Consider the following 21,575-nt stretch of genomic DNA (forward strand, 5'->3'; position numbering starts at 1 on the left):
GTCCTTTTATTCCTGCACTTTATCTCTGAGACCTTTGGTTATACCTGGCTTGATTGCTTTCTCAAAATTTTTGAGGGATGAGTTTTGTCTTTAAAAAGTGAAAAATTTGGTACAAGTGTGCCTGGGACCCCATTGGCATTTCCATAGTTTAACAACCACACTTCCAATTTGATTTTAAAAAGTGTTTTTTCTCTCTTGTGTGTGAAAAAAACACAGAAACAATAAGAAAACAGACCGCATGCAGAATAATGAAACTGCCCACATACAATGTACACAAGGCCTGATCCGGGGTTTATTACAAGCAATAGGATGTCACCCACTGATGCCAACGGAATCCAGATCAGGCTCAAAGGAAGAACACAACAAATCAGAGGGACTTGTTTGTCTCATTTTTCAGTTACAGTAATCATAGGTGTTGTTTGTAACAGCAGCAGGTAACAAATTTTCCAATAAAAGTGTGATTTTTAAGTTGACAGTGTCCCTTTAAGCTTATGCACTTCTTCACTTAACTATGCCAGATTTACTCTCCCCTTTCTACTTTTTCCTTGCTCAGAGGTATACATACCATCTGTGCATCTAATATGGTGTTCTTAAATAGCCTCCAGAGTGATTCAATGCTTCTTTTTTCCCCCTTTATTTTAAAACTTTCTCTTGGTTAACCCTTTTCCTTGGTATTTTAGAGCCTTCTCTGTCAGAGCTCCTGGTCCTTCCTTCCTTTAGGATAAAGTTACTACCTTCCACTACAGAGATTACGAGTACAGCCACCAGTTCTTTTAATGTCTGTGCATTAGACAAAGCTCAGTCAGGAGCTGCCTTATCAAGGCATTGATATTGATAAATTGCTCCTGAAACGGAGGCATGAGACTGCACCATTTGACAACAGCCAAAGTTGACTCTTATTACTTCTATACCATGAAACTATTCAAACGTACCTCCTCACAAATATCTAAATGTCAGTGTTCTGTCTAAATCTCTACATTAAGCTTTTAAGACTTAGATTTAGTTCTAGGAGCTCTCTTCCATCTGATTTAGTAGCACTGTGCACCACAACTGCGAAAGCCTGGGGGCTAAATTAAAAATAATAAGACTACCTGAGACTGGGTGGTGGTTTGATTTCTAACTTAACAGGTTTCCCTTTTGACATGACAGTCCAAATTTCAGGGGAGGGAAGGGACACAGATGTATGAGACAGAGCACCACTCTATCCAACTATACAATACTGGGAAAATTAGTGGTTTTAGTCAGTGCTAATGCGGAAGCTGAGTCTGTGATGCTCTCACACACCACTTGGTGAAGCTGTGTTGGGCTGCCATACCCCACTGAAGGTCCTTCCCCTCACAAAGCCCAGATAAGAGACAGGGAGATGCTATGCTCTGCTTTTAACGTAAATGGACAGCAACGGAGCCACATCTCCACCCTGAGCACCTCTGCCAGCCCCTCTGTGCAACAGAGGCAGAGCCTAGTCTCCAGCTCCTTAGGCAGGAGTTTAAATAAAACAAAACCATCCGAAGCCACACATACACACAAACACACGCACAACCCTCTCACCCTCAAAACCATCAGATACTTGATGACTGTTTCTAAAACTTATTAAACAGATTAGTACATTTACTTTAGATACAAAACTGCATCCTGGCTGACAACTTGCAACTCATGTTTACTTTCAGCCCAGTTTAAACTGAAATGGGTAAAAGCTTGGGTTTTCGACAGAGCAGCCTATCACTGAACTCAGCTGGACAGCAAACTGTCTTTTGTTATTGCAGAAATTATTTTCTACAGGAAAGATATTTCACATTTTCAGACTTTTGCCCTATAAACCCCACATCATTCTTCCTGCAAGTTTAACACTTGTACATCAAGCACAGCTTGATATATAGCAAGAAGCTGACTTTAAGAATTCCCAGTAGTAGATTTTCCTGTTCATTTGGCAGCTTTTAAGTTATAACCATTTGGCCTCACCAAGCCTCATCTAGACTCATGAGGCCAGATTCAAGGTTAATGTGTGTAAGGCTTTCTTTGGTCTTCCCATAAACCAGCAAAGGTTTGCAAACAAACCTAAAAGGGATGAAAAACTCCTACCTAAAGGGGACAAGAGATGTACGATGTGAATTCACTTTTTTGTCAGTGACATGGACCGTGGGACTGAGTGCTCCCTCAGCAAGTTTGGCAATGAGACCAAGCTGTGTAGCGTGGTCGACACACTGGAGGGAAGGGATGCCATCCAGAGGGACTGTGACAGGCTTCAGAGGTGGGCCTATGCGAACCTCATGAAGTTCAACAAGGCCAAGTTCAAGCTCATGCACATGGGTTGAGGCAATCCCAAGCACAAATACAGGCTGGGCAGAGAAATGATTGAGAGCAGCCCTGAGAAGAAAGCCCTGGGGGTGTTGGTTGATGAGAAGCTCAACATGAGCTGGCAATATGTGGTCACAGCCCAGAGAGCCAAACATATCCTGGGCTCCATCAAAAGAAGTGTGACCAGCAGGTCAAAGGAGTTGATTCTGCCCCTCTGCTCTCATGAGACCCCACCTGGAGTCCTGTGTCCAGCTCTGGAGCCCCCAACATCAGAGGGATATGGGCCTGTTGGGGCGAGCCCAGAGGAGGGCCACCAAGATGCTAAGAGTGTTGGAGTACCTCTTCTATGAAAAAATGCTGGGACAGTTGGTGTTGTTCAGCCTGGAGAAGAGAAGGATATGGGGAGACCTTACAGCAGCCTTCCAGTACCTAAAGGAGATCTACAAGAAAGCTGGAGAGGGACTTTTTACAAAGCCATGTAGTGACAGAAAAAATGGTAATAGCTTTAAATTGAAGGAGGGTAGATTTAGATTAAATATAAGGAACAAATTCTTCACTGGAAAAGGCTGGCTGAATAAGTTGTGGGTGCCCCATCCCTGGAAGTGTTCAAGGCCAGGTTGGATGGGGCTTTGAGCAACTGGGTCTAGTGGAAGGTGTCCCTGCCCATGGCAGGTCGTTGGAACTAGATGATCTTTAAGGTCTCTACCAACCCTAACCATTCTACGATTCTATGAACATCTTTGGTCTGACTCAGTTTCATCCTTGAATTTTTCCCAACATTTCTATGCATGATGGAGAGCGAAGTCACCACTTTGGAAGAGTAAAAGAATAATTAAATACAAACCATCACCTGACAAGAAATGCCACAACTCCACTGGACGGTGACGCATAACAGCAACACATGCTCCTGAGAAACTTTAGGACTAGAAATGACCTGGGGAGAATTTCAAACCATTAAACTAATTGGTTAATTGTAATATTCCATAAGCCCTTTCAGGAGTGTGTATGAAGGGTGTCATTCATAACATTGTTCCTAATCCAAACATATTTTTGAAAAACATATTTGCTTAATTTTGGTTTTTAAATAAAAATATATAGAGTGAAAAAAATAGTCAAGCTCCTTTTTCAATATTTCCCTAAGTTAATGAGCTGACTGATAAGTGAACAGATGCATTAAGGCAATAATGTATTCAAATGTCATGATATTTTTGAACAAACATATTATTTAATATGCATTTCATTATTTGCCTAGCTCATATTAGTATTAATGATTGATGTGTTCATCAGGAAAGGGAAAAGTGGCACCAAATATAATCTGTGCAAATCACATTCACTTTGGAGATCTATCCTAAGTTTTCATCAGAATAAAGATGCTCATTCTGTGTTGATCACATGGAAACAAAGCTGGAAGGTACCTAATTTCATATGAGACCAAGGCAATATGGGCTAAGCTAATGTAACCTAACCCAAGACACTCCAATGTCGGGAAGAGCAAGATTTTTCTGAGCGATTGCCGAGCTCACATAGGTTGGAGCCAAAGCGGTTCAGAGGTAAAGTAAGCACTCCTGTGTATTAGATCTGCTCATTTTCTGAATGCATCATTACTATGCATCTAAACTCCTTAATCAAAAATCCCTTGGTGATATAAAAATGTCCTGGACACAGATCATGAATTCTATCTTGCCAAACTCTTTAACATAGCAAAATGTCTGATTTTCCCCTAGTGTCTCCTTCTCCCCTCCCAAAGTTCATCTAAGTGAAGACTTCAGTAAAGCACCTTAGTAACCTCCAGGAAAATAGCTACTGGCCACCTTTCTTCCTCAGTCACTCTGTCAGGCAGCAACTTCTTTCACATCTCCAAAATCAAGGTGTCATAACACCTATTTAAATCCAAATCATTGCTCTAAACTGCACATACCAAGTGCACAAAAACCTTGAAAGCATTTCTAGTCAGGTCCTAATGCAATTAGTGGTGTTTTGTTGTAACATCTGTATGTAAACAAAACCTACTTCTGGCAAGAAGGAGAGATGCAATCGCTGAAGCTGTCCAGAAGTGATATGAGGACACCTCGCATAAACTGGTCGCTTCATTTGAATTAAACGCCTGCTGTCCAAGAGGTAGCAGATTCTCAAACTGTAATTAGCATATTCATCTTGATATAACCAAAGTAGCCAGAATGCAACACGACTGATGTAATGTGACATGGTGGTTAAAATTAAAAGTGAACACGCCTTTTAATTGGATTGGATACCTGCTAGTAATTCAGACAATGGGAATTTGATTCAAATTTATAGTATTAAATGGCAGCAGATGGACAGTAAAATGTCCATTGAGTTTGCAAACTGACAAGCACACTGGGTTTGCCAGATCCCTTCATTAAGTCATCGGTGGCATCAGTCAGGTGCTGATGCATTTAATCGTTAGCAATGTTAATATGTTTTGCTTTGCTGTGTGTGAGCAGTGAGATATTCTGACTGATGGTCTCAGTAGGTTAATTTGGAATTTCATATGCCTCTTCCAGTAATGAAAAATCCTAGCTCTGGTTTAGAGGAGGAGTTTTATGAGATTTCTGGGTTTAGTATCCAGTAAGTAAAAAAGCCAGCTGATGACAGCTAGACAATGATGCCAACTCTTCTCCTTTCCAACTGATGCCACCCATCTCTTTCACAGCTCAAGATTTGCTTGATATTTCAGTGTCTGTTCCAGATTCTTGGTAAGTGTCTACGACCTTCTACGCTCCACAAACCTTAAAAACATCCTCTGAGGGGTTATATTTTCCTTTCCCCTTCTTCTGCAGACAGTTCCTCAAGGAAATTTGCAGTTGTGCCCCACACTTGAACTACTTCCTCTGCAGACCCAGCATCTCATCTTCACTCATCAGCACTCATTTATACCTGAACATAGCAATCATAGCTATGGAGATGTTCACCATCTTTTCCCCTTCTACCTTTGAAGCATTTGCAAGGAACCTTATTAATTGGCTCCTGTGGCAAGGAGGTGTCCACACACCTGCAGATGTGCACACACACACATGCACATAAATACGTATTCTACACAATATGCAAAATATAATACGTGAATATACATTCTACACAAACCCACAGCAGAAGCAGCAACTTTGTGAAACGTTTATTAAATCCCACTTCCCTACAGCTCCACAGAACTAAATATGGATGATTTCATGCAAATCAGGTAGGACACCTGCTCTACAATGACCTTTATGAACACCTAATTAATGCAAGTTAATCTCTAGGAGCAATAGGTTTCCTATTCAGACCCTCACATGTTCCAAAACTTATTATGGAAAGGGATTCTAAAGGAAGATGTAAAAGCTAAGTTATTTCAGGGGCATTATTTGCATCAAGTTGCTTTAAGCAAATTTCCATGAATGATGATCATTTTACAAATTAAATTTTGCAGGTGCATAAGAAAGAGTAGAAAGTAACATTTTTTTTGGCTGTTACTTATTGACTTAACAAGGAGTTGTTAAATGTTTCTTATGCGCTGTTAGGCTGCACAATAAAGCTTGAAATCAAGAGAACTTTCTCTGACAACCCTTGGGAATAACTTAGGAGAATGATGATAGCTGCTGTTTACTCCCAGTTTTTAGTATGTGTTTGGATATACACGTCAGTATTAATCACACAGTGATATATATTAATTAACAAAAAAAACACTCAGGCAGGAGTACTAAAGCTTTATGCTGTTGTGTGCACTTCATTGTCTTTAAATACAACTTGAAAATGTAAGTAACTCTCTAATGCAACGGAACTGAGGACTAAATAAATGCATATGACTTCTTACAGTCCCACTTGATCGTTCAAATTCATTCTTGCCACACAAATGAGATAAAAGAGCATAGAACACACTGCCTCTCTGTGCTACCAACTCACACATGGTGCTGCCCATCACCATCCCATATGGGGAGAAAAGAGCCATCATCATTTACATCTTCACATTGCTAAACAGCACTTTACTCTTACTTTTTGATTTATGCCTTTTTGTTTATTAGTATAAATGAAATCTGACTGCAGTGTAAACAAAAATATCTATCATTTTTTTGTGACTGGGAGGTAGTGCAAAACAGGAACAAGGTCAGTTATAAAATACCACCTGACAATCTTGCAGTCACTTCATCTCTGATGTTTTAAGTTAAATCAAGTAAAATATCCTTTAATATATCTGTGGAGAGAGGCTATAACCTCTCCGAATCCAGTCTTCATTCTAGGTTTGGCTATTTGGTCATAATGAATTTGTTTTCTGACCCACTGAGTCAATAAACTTAATTTCAAAATTAATCTTTTCAGGCTTCAAATTCACTGCATCCAATTATGAATCCAGTCATTCCCTTTAAATTTAATTTTTTGAAACTTGGTGGTCTGGCGCTTTTTGCCCTTATGTGCCTCTTTGGTACTTAACTTCATATTAGTTGACCTATAAAATAAAATCTCTAAGGAAGGGAGCATCAGATCAGCTTCAAATCCTAAATCTTCAATGACAAACATTAGTACGAAATACTCCCTTTTCCTGCAACACTTAGTTTTAATTGGTATTATTATGCACAACAGGTAAACATTATACACTAGTTCATTATGTGTATTTGACTATGAATACTAGACTAAACAGGAGCAGGAATTCGGATTTGGGTTATTTTTCTTTGGGGGTGATAATGGTATTGTTAGTTTTTTTCTAAATCAGATCTAGTATAAATACTTTGCTTTTTGCCTAACAGGGTAAAACCCATGATTTTTTCTTCATTTATTTCTAGTAATTTAGATAAAATTACACTCTGTGGGGAGACCCATTATAATTTCAAAATATTTTTTTTTCTGTCCCTCCAAGGCATGGGGATACCTACAGCAAAATCTGCATTCCTTATGAGAAGAGCAACTTAAAATCATGCGAGTCTTTTTCCTTACAAACTCTCACCCCAGCCATGAAGCTCCCTGACAACCGTGGCTACATACGGATGCACAGAGTTCAGGGGCAGAGCTTCTGGAGGACAAACGGACAGAAGTCCCCTGGGAGAAAAGGCAGGAAGGACTGATGTGTACCTCTGACTAAACTGCTTGGGTTCAAACACTCCCGAGGCCAGCAAGGTACATTCCAGTGTGTTGCTATTGTTGCTAAACCCAGGACAGGAGAGGGCTGGGAAGGAGTTCGAGGCTGGGAGCAGCCAGTGCCCACTTAGCCTGGGGCTTTTTGCAGCACTTCCCTTGGTGTTGGTTGACAGCCAGCTGAACATGAGCCAGCAGTGTGCTCAGGTGGCCAAAAGGGCCAACAGCATCCTGGCTTGTATCAGGAATAGTGTGGCCAGCAGGACGAAGGAAGTGATTGTCCTCCTGTATTCAGCACTGATGATGACGCACCTCAAATCCTGTGTTCAGTTTTGGGCCTCTCACTATAAGAAAGAAATTGAGGTGCTGGAGAGAGTTCAGAGAAGGGCAACGAAGCTGGTGAGGGGTCTGGAGCACAAGTCTGATGAGGAGCGGCTGAGGGAACTGGGGCTGTTTAGGCTGGAGAAAAGGAGGCTGAGGGGAGACCTGATCACTCTACAACTACCTGAAAGGAGGTTGTAGCATAGAGGGGGTTGGTCTCTCCTCCCAAGTAGCAAGTGATAGGACAAGAGGAAATAGCCTTAAGTTGGGCCAAGGGAGGTTTAGGTTGGATATTAGGAAAAGTTTATTGAAGGAAAGGGCTGTTGGGCATTGGAACAGGCTGCCCAGTGAAGTGGTGGAGCCACCATCCCTAGAGGTGTTTAAAAGATGTGTAGATGAGGTTCTTAGGGGCATGGTTTAGTGCCAGTGTTAGGTTAACAGTTGGACTCGATGATTTTGAGGGTCTCTTCCAACCAAAATGATTCTATGATTCTCCTTCAAGGTGGCCTCATACCAAGCCTCCTCCCAGCTGGGAATCTGTGGGCATGCATCGTTCAGCATGCATTTGCCCTGTGTATGGGAGAGGTAAAAATCCTAATTCTGCACCCAGGAATCAGTATTTAGGGATGGATGATTTGCAGCATTACTTAGTGATGTTTTGAGACATTAGCAATGACTTATTCTTTACTGTTTAAACAGTCCTATCATTTTAAGCAAGTGCTTATTACAGCACTTCTTATCGAGGGGAGGGAGGGAAGACAGCTTAACACAATCCATTAGGAAATTCAAGCCTTAAATGAAGTGACCACAAAGTCCTGTCAGCTCCCAGAAATGCAGCAGCTGTACATGTTTAACTTAATACAGCACTATATTGTTGCGGAGATCTGCTGTTTAAAACATACATAGGGCATGTGAAACGTGACTATTTTACTCCTCTGTTTGAAAAATGAGAAAGTGTAGAGTGGCATAGCTTCTTAAATACATAAATAAGCATTAGACTCATGGAGAAGACAGGTACGCTGTTGGACTAGTAATAACAGATTAAAGGTCAGCAGTTAAATCTGAAACTATTGCAGTCTTTTCCTTTAATCTTGTTCCTCAAGACTCCACTCTATTACTAACAGGTGAAGTGCAAAATAAGAAGCATGAAGGTCTGCTGAATTCTACTGTACTTGTCCTAATTTAATGGCAGCACTTCCTAAATATTCTGTCTCCTGATCATCTCATGCCATAAATACACATGCAAGGAGCAGCTCCAGTTTTCCCCTGCCAGGTCAGATCCTGTGCAATTCCAGATTCCACAGGTGCAAAGAGAAAGAAAATTAGACTCACTGGCTTAGCTCTGAAGTGGAGCCAATGTAGCAACCAACACATTATCAATTATATGTTATGTCATCATGTTTTGCCAAGTCCTCCCACATGACATTTTGTTAATTTGCAACCTCTTTAGTGAAGAATAGGGCATTTCACTGGGATATGATGGTACATGAAAATATTAGGAACATATATTGTTATTTAGATATACATATATACAAAATTATTAATACAGAGAGCTTTCTGGATGGAAATATTCAGCACCTTTTAGCTTCCAGAAGAAGTTAACCATAGGAAAGGGAATCAGAAGGAATGAGATGCTCTAATTCATCCTTTCACATAATACAAGGACAGGGAGGCCTCCAACAAAGCACATGAGTAACAGATTGTAAGTCAGGTAAAAGGGAACTTCTGCATATATTGCCTGACTGATGGAATTCATGGTCATAAACTGTTACTGAATCCTACTACTCATGGGTTAGAAAGTGGCTGAAGTACACTTATGCATTATGTTAACGTGTTTACTTTCATTTAGTAAGAGATCTAAGCCTCCTGTTTCAGGATCTAAGCTGTAGAGGAAAGAGAATCTACCATGAGCTGGTTGCTCTTTCATCTGCCTCTACACAGCTGGCCAAATTATCTGGTACTGATCACAGCTGGACACACAGGATCACCTAACTAGGATCACTGACAATGCCTCCATTACTGTGAACTGTCTTACCCATGTGCTTTTGTGACTGAAAGCCACAGGAGCATCAGCTGATGGTGACCTGGATCCTGTCACTACAGAGTGTCTTACACATTGTAAGGCACATTGAACTGCCTGTGCATAAATGTGCATGTGCGCACATTCACATACATCCATGTGAGCTTATTTTTGAACGAGGAGCATCTAAGGAGCATGTCTATCCCTCGTTTACACTTCTCCTAGATAAAAAGGATATAAACACCACTACTTGCAGAAGACTCATGTGACTTTAACTTGCCTGTCTGCTCCAGTAGGCATTATGAGCTTGATTCTCCAAGACTGCCACTAAAATTCCACTCCACTGATTTTTGCAACCTAATTCTTCGGGCATTATTTTCCCTTTTTTTTTTTTTTTCAGCAGAATGATATGACCCAAATTTATAAAGGAGGGTAATTTGCTAATAACATTGCATCTTAAATCTAGGATCCATATGTACTCATTTGTTATTACCACAGATGTAAAAGACCAGATTTAGAGACCTGAATTCAATTTGAACTTGACAGGCTTGGAATGTTCTGTAGCATGAGGGAAAACGGCATCATTTAGAAAATCAAAATGTAAAGGGTTTTTTGAATAATAAATATTTCTAAGACAATTAAGGCTACCCAAAGACTCACAGTATTAAGTACCAAAAGGTCACAGCTACTTTTTCAGCAAGTAAAAATGCTGGAGCATTCTTTTGTTATTTTTCTGTAAATGACATATCACACATTCTGCTGCAGAAAAGCAGCTGCTGAAATAACCTAGAGGGCATTTTCAGGCACTGTACTTCAGCAATTACAGCAATTTTTGTAGACATTCAATATTAGGATTGCATTCTAATTTTAGACCGAGTTAAATTTAAATTGAGTGGGAGGGGTTTTCACGCTACTCTAGATGTTCTAACATTGCTTACCCCAAGACAAAACTCGTATAGTGTCTGAATTTTGCAGCAATGATAATTTATTCGTTATGATACATTTTAAAATAATGAAACTACCACTCACTAGCAGCAGTGGGAAGATGTCCACTATCATGATGGGACCCAGACTTAGGCCCCAAAATATTTATCCACTGGCCATGATCCCAGTGTCATGGGACTTAGTGACACTGTCATATACAACCCTCTTCTACTCTATTTCCATAATTTCTCCTCTTGGTCACATTTATGCAGCAAGTATCCTGAAATTCTAAGGCCAAATTGGGACTCCTATGTTGCTGCTTATTAGAATTTAAGTTCCCTGACTCTCACAAAACCCAAGCATCAAGCTGAAGGAAACTGAAAGAAACGGGGTTAGTAAAGGGCTGACAGTTCAACAGACGATACAGATGGAAAGTGGAGGGACTAGGTGAGACAGAGAAAACAAAAGAAAAGAGTTTCTATTAGATGCTAAATGGGACCCAGGCTGGGCCTGATTAAGTTATGTCTATGTAGGTTACATCTTTCCTTATTTCTCTTACCTTGTTTCTCTTGAAATATGCTCTTCGGCAAGCTGCAAAGCACTTCTCGCTGCAGAAGCATTTCACTTCACTTCCCATACTCAGGGAATAGCGCTTGATTCCAACTTTCTGGCACCAGGCACACATTATTTGTACATTTGACACATCATCTTCTACAACAAAAATATAAGAACAATGTTTACACAAGATGCAAACACCTTCCTCAGACATCTGCACACTTACTCTTAGATACAAGCAGCACCGGCTCATCTTATTTCTAAATCCTCCCTGAGAGCAGAACTGTGCATGTCTGTGATCACCGGCTTCGTCCTCGGGCAACCGCTGACCTGTGCCAGCCAGGCTCAGCAGATTGGCAGAGCATCCAAGATGGCTGGAAAAGATTATTAGCTTAAAAAATGGTGCATTGCTCAAAAGCTTGGGAAATCTCAAGAGCTTTTTAAGCACGTTTAAGAGTGCACGAGTCTTTATTAAACGAGTAACCAAGACTAGAGGCTTAATGAGTATTGCTGCTTTGTTCTTGTTACTTACAGTCTGTTGCAGTGAGCCCCTGAGAGGTTCTGCTCAGCAAGCTGGTGATAAAACACACCCTGAAGGTACTGCACCAAGGCAGGTCTCTAACAAGAGCCCTCTTCTAAATAAGAAGGAACATTAAATACCCCTTTTCAGTGTTGTTTCGAAATAATGGCTGGTGTACAAAATGAGAAGTTTCCACGTGAATACAGCAGTCACAGGAACACAGACTTGAGCGAGAAGGAAGATGCAGCACTATGGTAAAGTCTGCCAGGTTACTGTACAGTCTTTATGTTCATCGGTCAAATTTTAATTCAGGCAGAATTCCCAAGTCTCTTTCGATTTCTAAAGTGTGTTATGAATGCTATATCAAAAAAACCCACAGGGCTTATTATTAAAGTACTACCAATATCCTTATGTGGTCATCGTTCACACCCCAGCCTCACAGATGGGGGCAGTGAATAGTTAAGCCTCCTAAACAGATCAAGACATAAGTTAGTGTGAATATTTTTAACTTAAAACTGGGAATTCTTCAGTTTCTTAGGTCCAGTCTATGATACAGCGTGACCTTTCAGTTACAGACAGCAGCCATTGTCTAACTTCTAGAAAAAGAAAAATCCCTGAAGACTAATTGTTAAAGCAGTTCCTGGTCCATGCGCTGTGGAGAATTCATAGCTCAGAGAGTTCCCTATAAAAGATTTGTTTTTGAAGCTATGCTGTCATCATTCTGTAAAATTATTGGCAAACTAATTTTTAGCAGAGTGATTTGGCTCCTTTCCCTGGCTATCATAATTCAGTACTACGTGCTGCATTATATTCACCTTAACGGAATAAATATTGCCAGTTTAATAACTTTTTTCCTCCCACAAATTGTGTTATGATTTATAGCTACAAATAAAACTATACAATGTAAAATAATGACCTTTTAGTTTTAATCAGACCGTCTACCTTTAAACCTATATTTAAGGCCAAGTTGTAACACAGATTTGTGTTTAATGTATTTTATCACTTACCTTTTAGAATGGGATTTGCCAATATTATAAATGTTTTCACATATTGAACATCAAGGGAAATCAAAGCAATTTGGCCAAAATTATCACTAGCCATCTACAGGGTCAAGAAGCCTGCCCTTGAGCTGGTTGTCATCTCAGCCAGCGGCACAGGAGCGCAGGCAGGGTGGTGTTGCACGGTGCTGTCACAGCTTTCTCTTTGAACCAGCCTTGGCAAGGATGCCAGCTACTCCAGTACAGCCCAAGAGCTCTTCCCACCATTTTTACCTTTAATTTTTTTATGTACTAAGCTTTTACAAAGGTGCCCTGATTCAGCTACTTTTGCATCATAGTAAACCAATTCCTTACAGATTGAACTTGCCCCTTTGAACATATCGGGGCAAGAGAAGATCCTGTGAACCAAAGGAGAGAGACAGCAAGCTCTTGTTTCAGATAACAGCAACATATATTCTCCTGCTGATAACAAGCACTTTATCTCTGGAAAATAAAAGATCTACCAGTGATAGATCTTTCTAATAGCATTCATTTCTGGTGAGAGTAACTGTCATAAATGAAAAAAAAAATATATATAGAGCTGAAAGAGAGTTCACTGGCAAAGAAGGCACTGGAGTAACTCTTTTTGAAGCAGGTTGGCTTGTCTGGGGTGCAGTTTTTAAGGTGAAGCACAGAGCTCTGCCATGGGGACTCCAGGGGCTTTCACGTGTGACTTCATAGGGGAAGCCCCTCAGCTACCATTCAACTCTTGTGCCCTGACACACAATAACTGTCTCCCACAGATGAGCAGAAAGACCACATTGTCCACTTTCAATTATACACCATCCCAGCAGCAGCAGCAACTATTTACACATAAAAGCTGCATTACTCACTTCTCTGCAGGAGGCTATGCAGGACAGTAAGGCTCAGTCCACCTCCTTCTGCCAAAGATAGATCTAAGATAGATCCTGGCAAGAAGAGGAGAGGGACAAGTGTCTACTCTGTCAAGCTGTTGTCTTCCTGTGGCCTGAGCAGCAGAACTTCACCACCACCCCACGGGAACTCCTTTGAAGCAGCATTGCTTCACTTGTGGTCCATGGATCTGACAGTCAATAGAACAACAGAGAATGGTCTACAAACTACTACTTCCAGCCACTGTCTGCACTTCCAGAAGACACAGCTGATATACAGAAGGCATCATCAATATTAATCAAAATGTTCATCATTTTGAAAGAAGGGAGAAAGGGAGGGCAAGAGTCTGCCTAAACACAGAGAACTTGAATTATTTCTCTCTTCTACTCCCTTCTCCCCCAGTCATCAAAGAATGGCCATATACAATATTGTCCATTTAATAGTAAGAGTAATAATAAAACTAGATGCTTCTTCCATTTAAAAGACTCAGGAACACTGCTACAAAGATTAGCCGAGTATGGCCACAAAAAGCAGCATGTGCCTCCTGGAACAGTACATGCTAGTACACGTCACTTTTAAGTCACCTTTGTTTTCTCAGCTGTACATTTGTCCAAGTAAATTTCTGATGGGACTCTAACTTCTTGTAATGCAACTCATCAGGCAATAAAATAAAATATCCAATATCATGTGACTAAGTCCCTACAGACCACCAACAGGAGCCCTGTGCAGCTTGGTGGGAGGAAAACTCTTAAAACAAATCCCTTTCCTTCAGCTTCAAGTGAAGCTAAGAACAGCAGAGAAAAGGACCCATACTTGGGACGGGTACAGAGCCATGCCATATGGCTTATGGGTGAGGAGAAAAGCTGGGGACAATGATAAAGGTCTAAATCTCATCATGTGCGGGTTTTCTTGATATTCAAAACCCGCCTGGATTGCATTCCTGTGCAATCTGCTCTAGGTGAACCTGCTATAGCAGGGGGATGGACTAAGTGATCTCCAGAGGTCACTTCCAACCCCAACCATTCTGTGATTCTGTGATACTGGTTGCAGTGGAGATGTGAGCAGAAGTTGTGAAAAAAACTAATAGGAATGTTTCATTACAGTGCTTTAAGCTTAGTGACTGAAAAATTAGACTGCAACGTTAACGGAAAAGTAATAGCGCATGTATTTCTACCATTACAATCCACAGCAGCAGGAAACAATAACTTAAAAAAAAAAAAAAGGTGTGAAATAAGGAAAGCCAAAGGCTAGTGATTTAATCATTATCTTTTGCTAAACACAAACTGGAATAATCCAACACCAGTAATTCAGATCTTTCATTCAAGATAAGACTCGCCTCACTTCTTCATAGAACTGTCTTGTAAGGCCAAATTCTTTTAAAATCACTTTAGCAGACTCCTGCCCTTCTTTCAGGAAAATACATCAAATCCCAGTCCCTAGAGCACTGAGCAAGAAGAACCTCCTGCAACAAGAAAGCAAGGAAGTGGGGAATTTCAAATCCAGTAGTTTGAGACTGCTTATCTGTCTTGAATCTATACTCTAATCCTTTTTCTATTAGATCTGCACTAAGAAAGCTTCTCCACAATAATGACACGGGTATACTTCACCAGCAATGTTCTCCTTTGCTCACAAACTTTCACTGGCAGTGTAGCTCAGTATATCTGCTTGAGTAACACAAGCTTATCCTGACAGCATGCCCATGTCCTTCATGTGAGCTCTTGCTGGAGCAGCTCTTCTGATGCAGATCATTCACCATCACTTTCAGGACTCACATAGTTTGGCTGACACACGTTTGTAAAGTACGAAAATAACGTTTGCAAGTTTCTGGTACAGATCATGTTGAAGTGAAAGAAAATATTTTTTAACAACTGTATTTTTTTTTCCCTCCATCTGGGCTTGTGACTTTATGACTCGCTCTTGCAATGTACTTGGCACGTTCTCGGGTCTGTCATGCTCACGACAGGTAGCGTGGGTACTCGTACAGGTGAGACAAAGAGGAGCTGGCACAGAGACAACTCAAGAGTAACAGGAGAGTTTTCAGCAGAACATCAATCCCGCTGTCTTCCATAAATATACCAAGCAACAGAAAGACATATTCCTTCCAGGTGCAGTACAAGATCTGAATTTCCAGCCTCTGCTTTTCTGAGTTCTCAGCTCTTCATAGGGAGAGCTATTGTGGGAGTTCCAATACTGTTTTTCTGCCCATGAGTTGTGTCATTACAGGTGGAAGAAGTACTCCCTGCACTCGCTGCACAGATACTGTTCAGATACATCTCCATGTGGTTTTTAGCCTGTGTATTTTTCATAATGAGCAATGCAATAAACACCAAGTGTTTGCAGTGTTAAATCATGTTCCCAAAGGGAGTAGTTTGTATAACAAGATAAAATTATCACATTATAATAACTAAATATGCATCAGTCTAAAGCATGCTTCAATTAATCATCAAAAGTTTGCACCGCCTCTTTAGGTCTTAATTAAGCAGAATGTTTGGCATTTTTTTTTCCTTTCAAACCAGTGCGAAGGAGCTGCAGAAAATTGTTCCTCTTAAACTCAGTGAGCAGCAGTTTAGACTAATCAATCTTATACGGAGCCGTAATTTGGAGAGGTGAGGGGAAGAGAGGAAGGCAACGAGTACAACAGAGTAAATCCATCATGTACAGCTCTGTCCCTTTATCTAAGCAAAACAGCATGGCCTACGGTTTTTAGGAGGATGATCCTAAAACCCCTACAGCTAGAATAGCCCTTTTACCCCATGCTGAGAACTGTGCTCAACCCACTGGCATACATCGTTAAATATTTTAGCTGTTTTCACTACTAATTGCAAAGGAAAAGCTGCAGAACTTCCTTTTTAAAGAAATTAGATCTTAACCCGACTCTAGCATCTGCAGCATTAACAATAAAGGCTCACTGTTTCCAATGGCACCTGCCAGGATTTCAGAATGGTTAATTCTGAGTTCCCCGCTGGCCACTCCTGAAACCCCAGCTTGCCACTGAAGAAAACCAAGCAGCATGTGTTTGGATTTTTTAACCCAAAGCATGTCCTGAGGCTGATGATCCCAAGCAAGGTAGAAGAACTGTTTCAGTCATTTTTCTTACATCTGAGATGCTTTACCTGACTAATCACAATCTAAAAAATTAACAAACAAAACTCCTGTGCATTGCTGCAGAATCCTTTGTGATAGCACTTAAGTGCTGATCCTCCAAATAGATGGGGTGTGTGACAAACTTAAGATACAAAAAGTACCTTGGAAAAAGTAAAAATTAGAGGAAGATTAAGAAAATAGGGCTGACAATAGAAAGCGTGCTGCAACCATCGCTATGAAAATACCTCAGGGGCTCTACAATGCGTTTCCTTTTAAGGACCAATCTCTTGAAGTTCACTACTCTGCCAATAAAACAGTGTCCCAGCTCCTTTCAAAAAGTCATTTTGGGGAACCACAGCTTGTCTACATGTTCTCTGCATGAGTTGAGGCATATTCTCATGCATAGTTCAGTAAGGACTGAATGCACAACACAAATAAAAGCTGGCACTTAGGGAGATTTTAAACATGCAAACAAAAAAACACCTATTTCAGCTAATGGGGGGGAACTCCCTGTGTATTTTGAATATATGCTATTAAAGCGTACACATGGACTTTGTGATTTTGTTTTTCGCACAAAGGAAACACTTGGCCCTCCACAGAGAGCAAAAGACATCAACAGCGGGCTAGATGGGGCAGGCAGCCTGGCAACCATTGGCATTTTAAAACACAGGCACTAATAACCCTACAATCAGTGTAAATTAGATGATATTTCAAACTGAAAACAAGAGAAATAATTTGAAGAGTAGTGACTATAGGATTTGTTGCAGTGGTCTTTATTAGAGAGCTAAATCTGCAGTTAGAAAAATTGTAATGCTGTTCAGCAACTGGAAAAAGATTTTGGAAATACTGAAGTGGGATCCAGAGCGTAATAAAACAAGTCTCCTCAATATATAGGCTTAATTAGATGGGATAATATGGTCTTTATTTAAGGAAAACTGCCACTGGGTCCTGTCTGGAATCAGACTTCTTGGTAATGCAGTCATAGAATCAATTCCTTGGTGAATTTAGACTGATGAACTTGGAAATCACTTTTACTGCCCTGCTAACCACCTTTTAAAACATCTTCTATGCTTCCAGATTCCTCCAATACAATTTAAAGAGAGGTTACAGTGGGCAGTTCCAGAGTGTTCGTAGGGCAGGAATTCTGCTTTATCCCATGTTGCATCAAGTTACTCATGTGCAGTTACATTTACAAAATAGACCCATAAACTTTAATTCTAAAGTGATATTAAGCTGTAACACAGAAAATCACTCTTTCTATAAAATAACCAATTGCTCATTTTATTATTTGAATACAACATTGCCTTGCCAACTTAGGTCACAGGCGTATCTCACAAGGTACTCAGTACTGGAAATGCTTCTGTTCCTCCTTTAAGACCTTTTGCCTCACCAGATACAGTTCCTCCAGCCCACTCCTCCTCCGCTTTCACAAGTTTCTGTTAACTTTTGGTACTAATCCCAATCATTATCATTTGGAAACCACAGAACTACAAGCACCGATCTGCTTGTTGGAGGATTTAAATCCCCTTCCCTTTCCCAAATGTGCCCATTATTTTGTGAAAACCCTGGGAAGGAGCATTATTTTTCCCTTGTACTTCTCTGCCCTGTGGAAAGCTCAGTCAACACCACAGTATCATCCTCTCTGCCTTCTCTTCCACCACATCCCTTGACATTGCACCCCCCTCGCAGCGCTCTTCTTTGGGCTGCTTCAAACAGCCAACAAGCTCTGCTTTTGCCGACACCCGTGCTCAAAGGGTAGACCAAATAGTAGTTGTACCTCCCCTACCGTGGCACCGCCGTGGGGGATCACAGGAGAAAGTAAACCAAAGAGCACTTTTAAACGCCCAGGGAAACTGAGATACGGTAGCCTCCAGCAGGTGCTGGGGGAAGGAGGCAGCATGTTCTCGCCTGCACAGAAAGAATTTTTTGCATTCTTCTTTGACTAGTCTTGATTTTAGCCTTCCTTCAACCCATGTAACAACAGCCGTCCAAACTTGCCTGAGCAAAAGGGCAGAATCACCCTAAGTGCCCTCTCGGATTTACTTTATCACTAAGGGCTGCAGAATAACAGCAAGGATGTTTGCGCACTGACTACTACAGCCATATATCCCGCACAACTGGGGTGGGATTTTTATTTCTAGACCGTGCTTGGCTATTGCATTCCTGTTCCTTGCTATTTCTGTGTAATTTTTAATTGAAAACATACTTTCTTTACATTGCTGTCTAGAAAATAAGAATCTTCTAACACCAAGCAAAACTAATGTTAGTGTCAGTTTGTCACAATGGGTTGTACTCAAGACTAACCCCAAAGATCCCTCAGATGCTGCTGCCAGCACTAAACGTAGCTACCAGCCTGCTGGACAGGAAGGATGGTTATCAGCCACAAGGAGACTATAACACCAGCTTTGGAGATCACACTGACTTATTTGCTTCCAGATGCAAGTTGGATGTCCGATTTTGATGGACAAAGCCAGCTTTTGGTTTGGGCACTGTCTGAGTACAGTCTGTCTGTGTGGTGGTGCAGGTCAGCGGAGCGCTCTGGCAAATAGTATGCAGATCTAAGTAACTGGTATCCTTCTTGTGGAGGCTTCCCATGACCAGATTTAGTATCCTTCACTGATGTGCCATAACCTGAGTCTTCAGATGGTCAGTGCACCACATCTGGCCCATGTGCTTGAGTCAGCCCTTTTCAGGTGTAATTTTGGGATACAGCAAGGAGAGAATGCCTTTATCAGAGCAGTTTATATTTGACCAGGTAGCAGCCTAATGTTTTCCAGGATTGTGTAAGCAAATTTGTACCTAACATTTTTCTCTGACTAAAACAGAGAGCTGAACAGCTTGGAGATAACATTTTAGTCAGACTGCTCAAAATTAATCGGTTTTCCAAATAAAATAAAATAAAATTAAAATTTAAAAAACACCACCACCACTTTGTTGTAAAATAAGCATGAGGGGAAAAGGTAATTTTGTTAACTGTTCAAAGTTTTAACCTGTTCATCCGAAGTATGAATGCAGATAGGACAACGCACAAAGTTTTCCAGCATGCCAAATGAAGACTTAATATGCTGAAATTTTAAGTGACTGCTTCCCAGACATAGTTCAAGATCAGAACTCTCTCCTTCTCAAGCTGGTAGCCCTTGCTGACATGAAGAATCATACCTGCGTCCCTGGAAATCCTGCTTCGCTTGGCTTCCTGACTCTGTCTTCCCCCAGAGCTTTTTCTGCCTCTGCAGCTGCTATATGAGTGCATCTTATGGAGTCTCCTTCCTATCTCTCCCTTCAGGCTTCTGTGAGCATCCCCCATGTTCTGCTCTTTCTCTTCTCTCTCTTATCTGTATAGAAACTTATCTGCAAAAATTATTCAACTAATAATTCATTCTGACTCTTTCTTGGATCTGCTTATCCTCTCCAGACAACTGCTCTCCTGTCCAAATGAATACCTCAGCCTGTCTCTCTGACACCTCTTTACTGGTGCTGACCCTTCGGTTCAGGATCAATACAGCAAGAATTAAAGCCTTACTAATTTCTCCCTGAGTGCTCACTGCATATTATTTGCTCAATAACAGTGGACCACACCATCTTCTTGCCTGTCCTTCAGGTTCATGATTTAGATATCATTTTCGTCTGTGGACACTCTCTTTTGAGCTATATTGAAATCTTGTAGATTCTTCTCCTGTACAATATCTAAAAGCTTTCCCCATCCAGCCACAAAGGCTGAACTCATCCTGATTCTCAACATCTCACACCTCAGTCACTGCAGTGCATCACTACCTGGTTTTCTCTCTGGGCTGTGATATAACTCTGAAGCTTTCTCTTGGACTCCTTCTGCCTCTCCCTTCTGTCCCTTTTGTTTGTTTATTAACTCTATCAAATGTAAGCTGCTACTGTTCTTGTGGCAGGTCAGTCATAGCCTGTCTCCCCTCCATGTTGAAAATGTTGACTTCAAGCTTTAGCAATTAATAATGCAAGTCTTTTTCGTTTGCCTGCTCAACTCGAAGAAGCACCTTTGTGCTGTTTCCAAAGTCGTCCCTTGTGCTTGTGAGGGGCTCTGAGAAAACATCCCCAGAGTTACTCTTGTCTGGCTTTGTATCACTCTGAAGTTTTGTGCTTTGATGCAGTGCCCACAAAATGGTGTCAAAGTGCCGTGCCAAGACCACTGCCTCGCACGCTGGCTCTCCTGGCTCCTTTGTACTCCCTTTTCTACTTGTATTCACCAGTTGTTTCTTGCCAGGCTCTTTGGGGTGATCATGACTAGGGCACCTACGCCCTAAGATAAAACAAAACAATTACCACCGATGCTTATTGCAAATCCCACAAAGGTTGTGGTTCTCCTCCCCCTCCGGTCCTCCCAAACTTCACTATCTAAAACAAAGGTGAGATAAATACGCTCATCTGCTCAGAATTGATGGTAATCTAGTGCTCATTACTGATCATGGGATAAAGTCAAAGGAGGCAGAGATTATACGTTCATATCCCTTATTCAAGTAAAACAACAATATTCATTACGAATTAATGAATTAAAAAGCTAAAGTTGGAAAATACTTATAAAAAGCCTTCTCTGCACGTTACCCTTGGTGGTACATTTGAACGCAGGGTCACACATGGTAGGTGGACAGGCAAAGAACAGAAGGCAGTTGACTTGGCCAAGGCTCCCCTGTGTCCACCTAACCACTGTTGCAGTAATTTGTTTTTCTACTTCATAGTTCCATCTCCTCCTGCTTGTTTGATGTCATAAAAGCCCAGCAACTGTGGCAGTTTGCACAATGCATGTTATAGCCTTGTGTTCGCATACCACAAATTCAGCATTCTGGATTCATTCGTGACTCAGTTTGGAGGAGAAAATAGCTTGGGATGGCACAAGCCCTTGATTAAAGCTTTAGGGCCAAATCAACAACAGCTGAGGATCCAG

General features: G+C 41.0%; 1 protein-coding gene across 2 annotated transcripts in view; it reads right to left on the reverse strand.

Annotated features, from left to right (window-relative positions):
- Positions 1 to 21,575, reverse strand: part of SOBP (sine oculis binding protein homolog) — a 117,730-nt gene that overhangs the window by 83,526 nt on the left and 12,629 nt on the right. For both annotated transcript variants that reach the window (XM_082048726.1, XM_082048725.1), the window contains exon 4: positions 11,178 to 11,329. In XM_082048726.1, the coding sequence (XP_081904852.1) occupies positions 11,178 to 11,329 (152 nt within the window). The remainder of the gene's footprint in view (positions 1 to 11,177; positions 11,330 to 21,575) is intronic.

This window comes from Streptopelia decaocto, assembly GCF_964273445.1.
Source record: "Streptopelia decaocto genome assembly, chromosome: 3".
Taxonomy (NCBI): Eukaryota; Metazoa; Chordata; class Aves; order Columbiformes; family Columbidae; genus Streptopelia; species Streptopelia decaocto.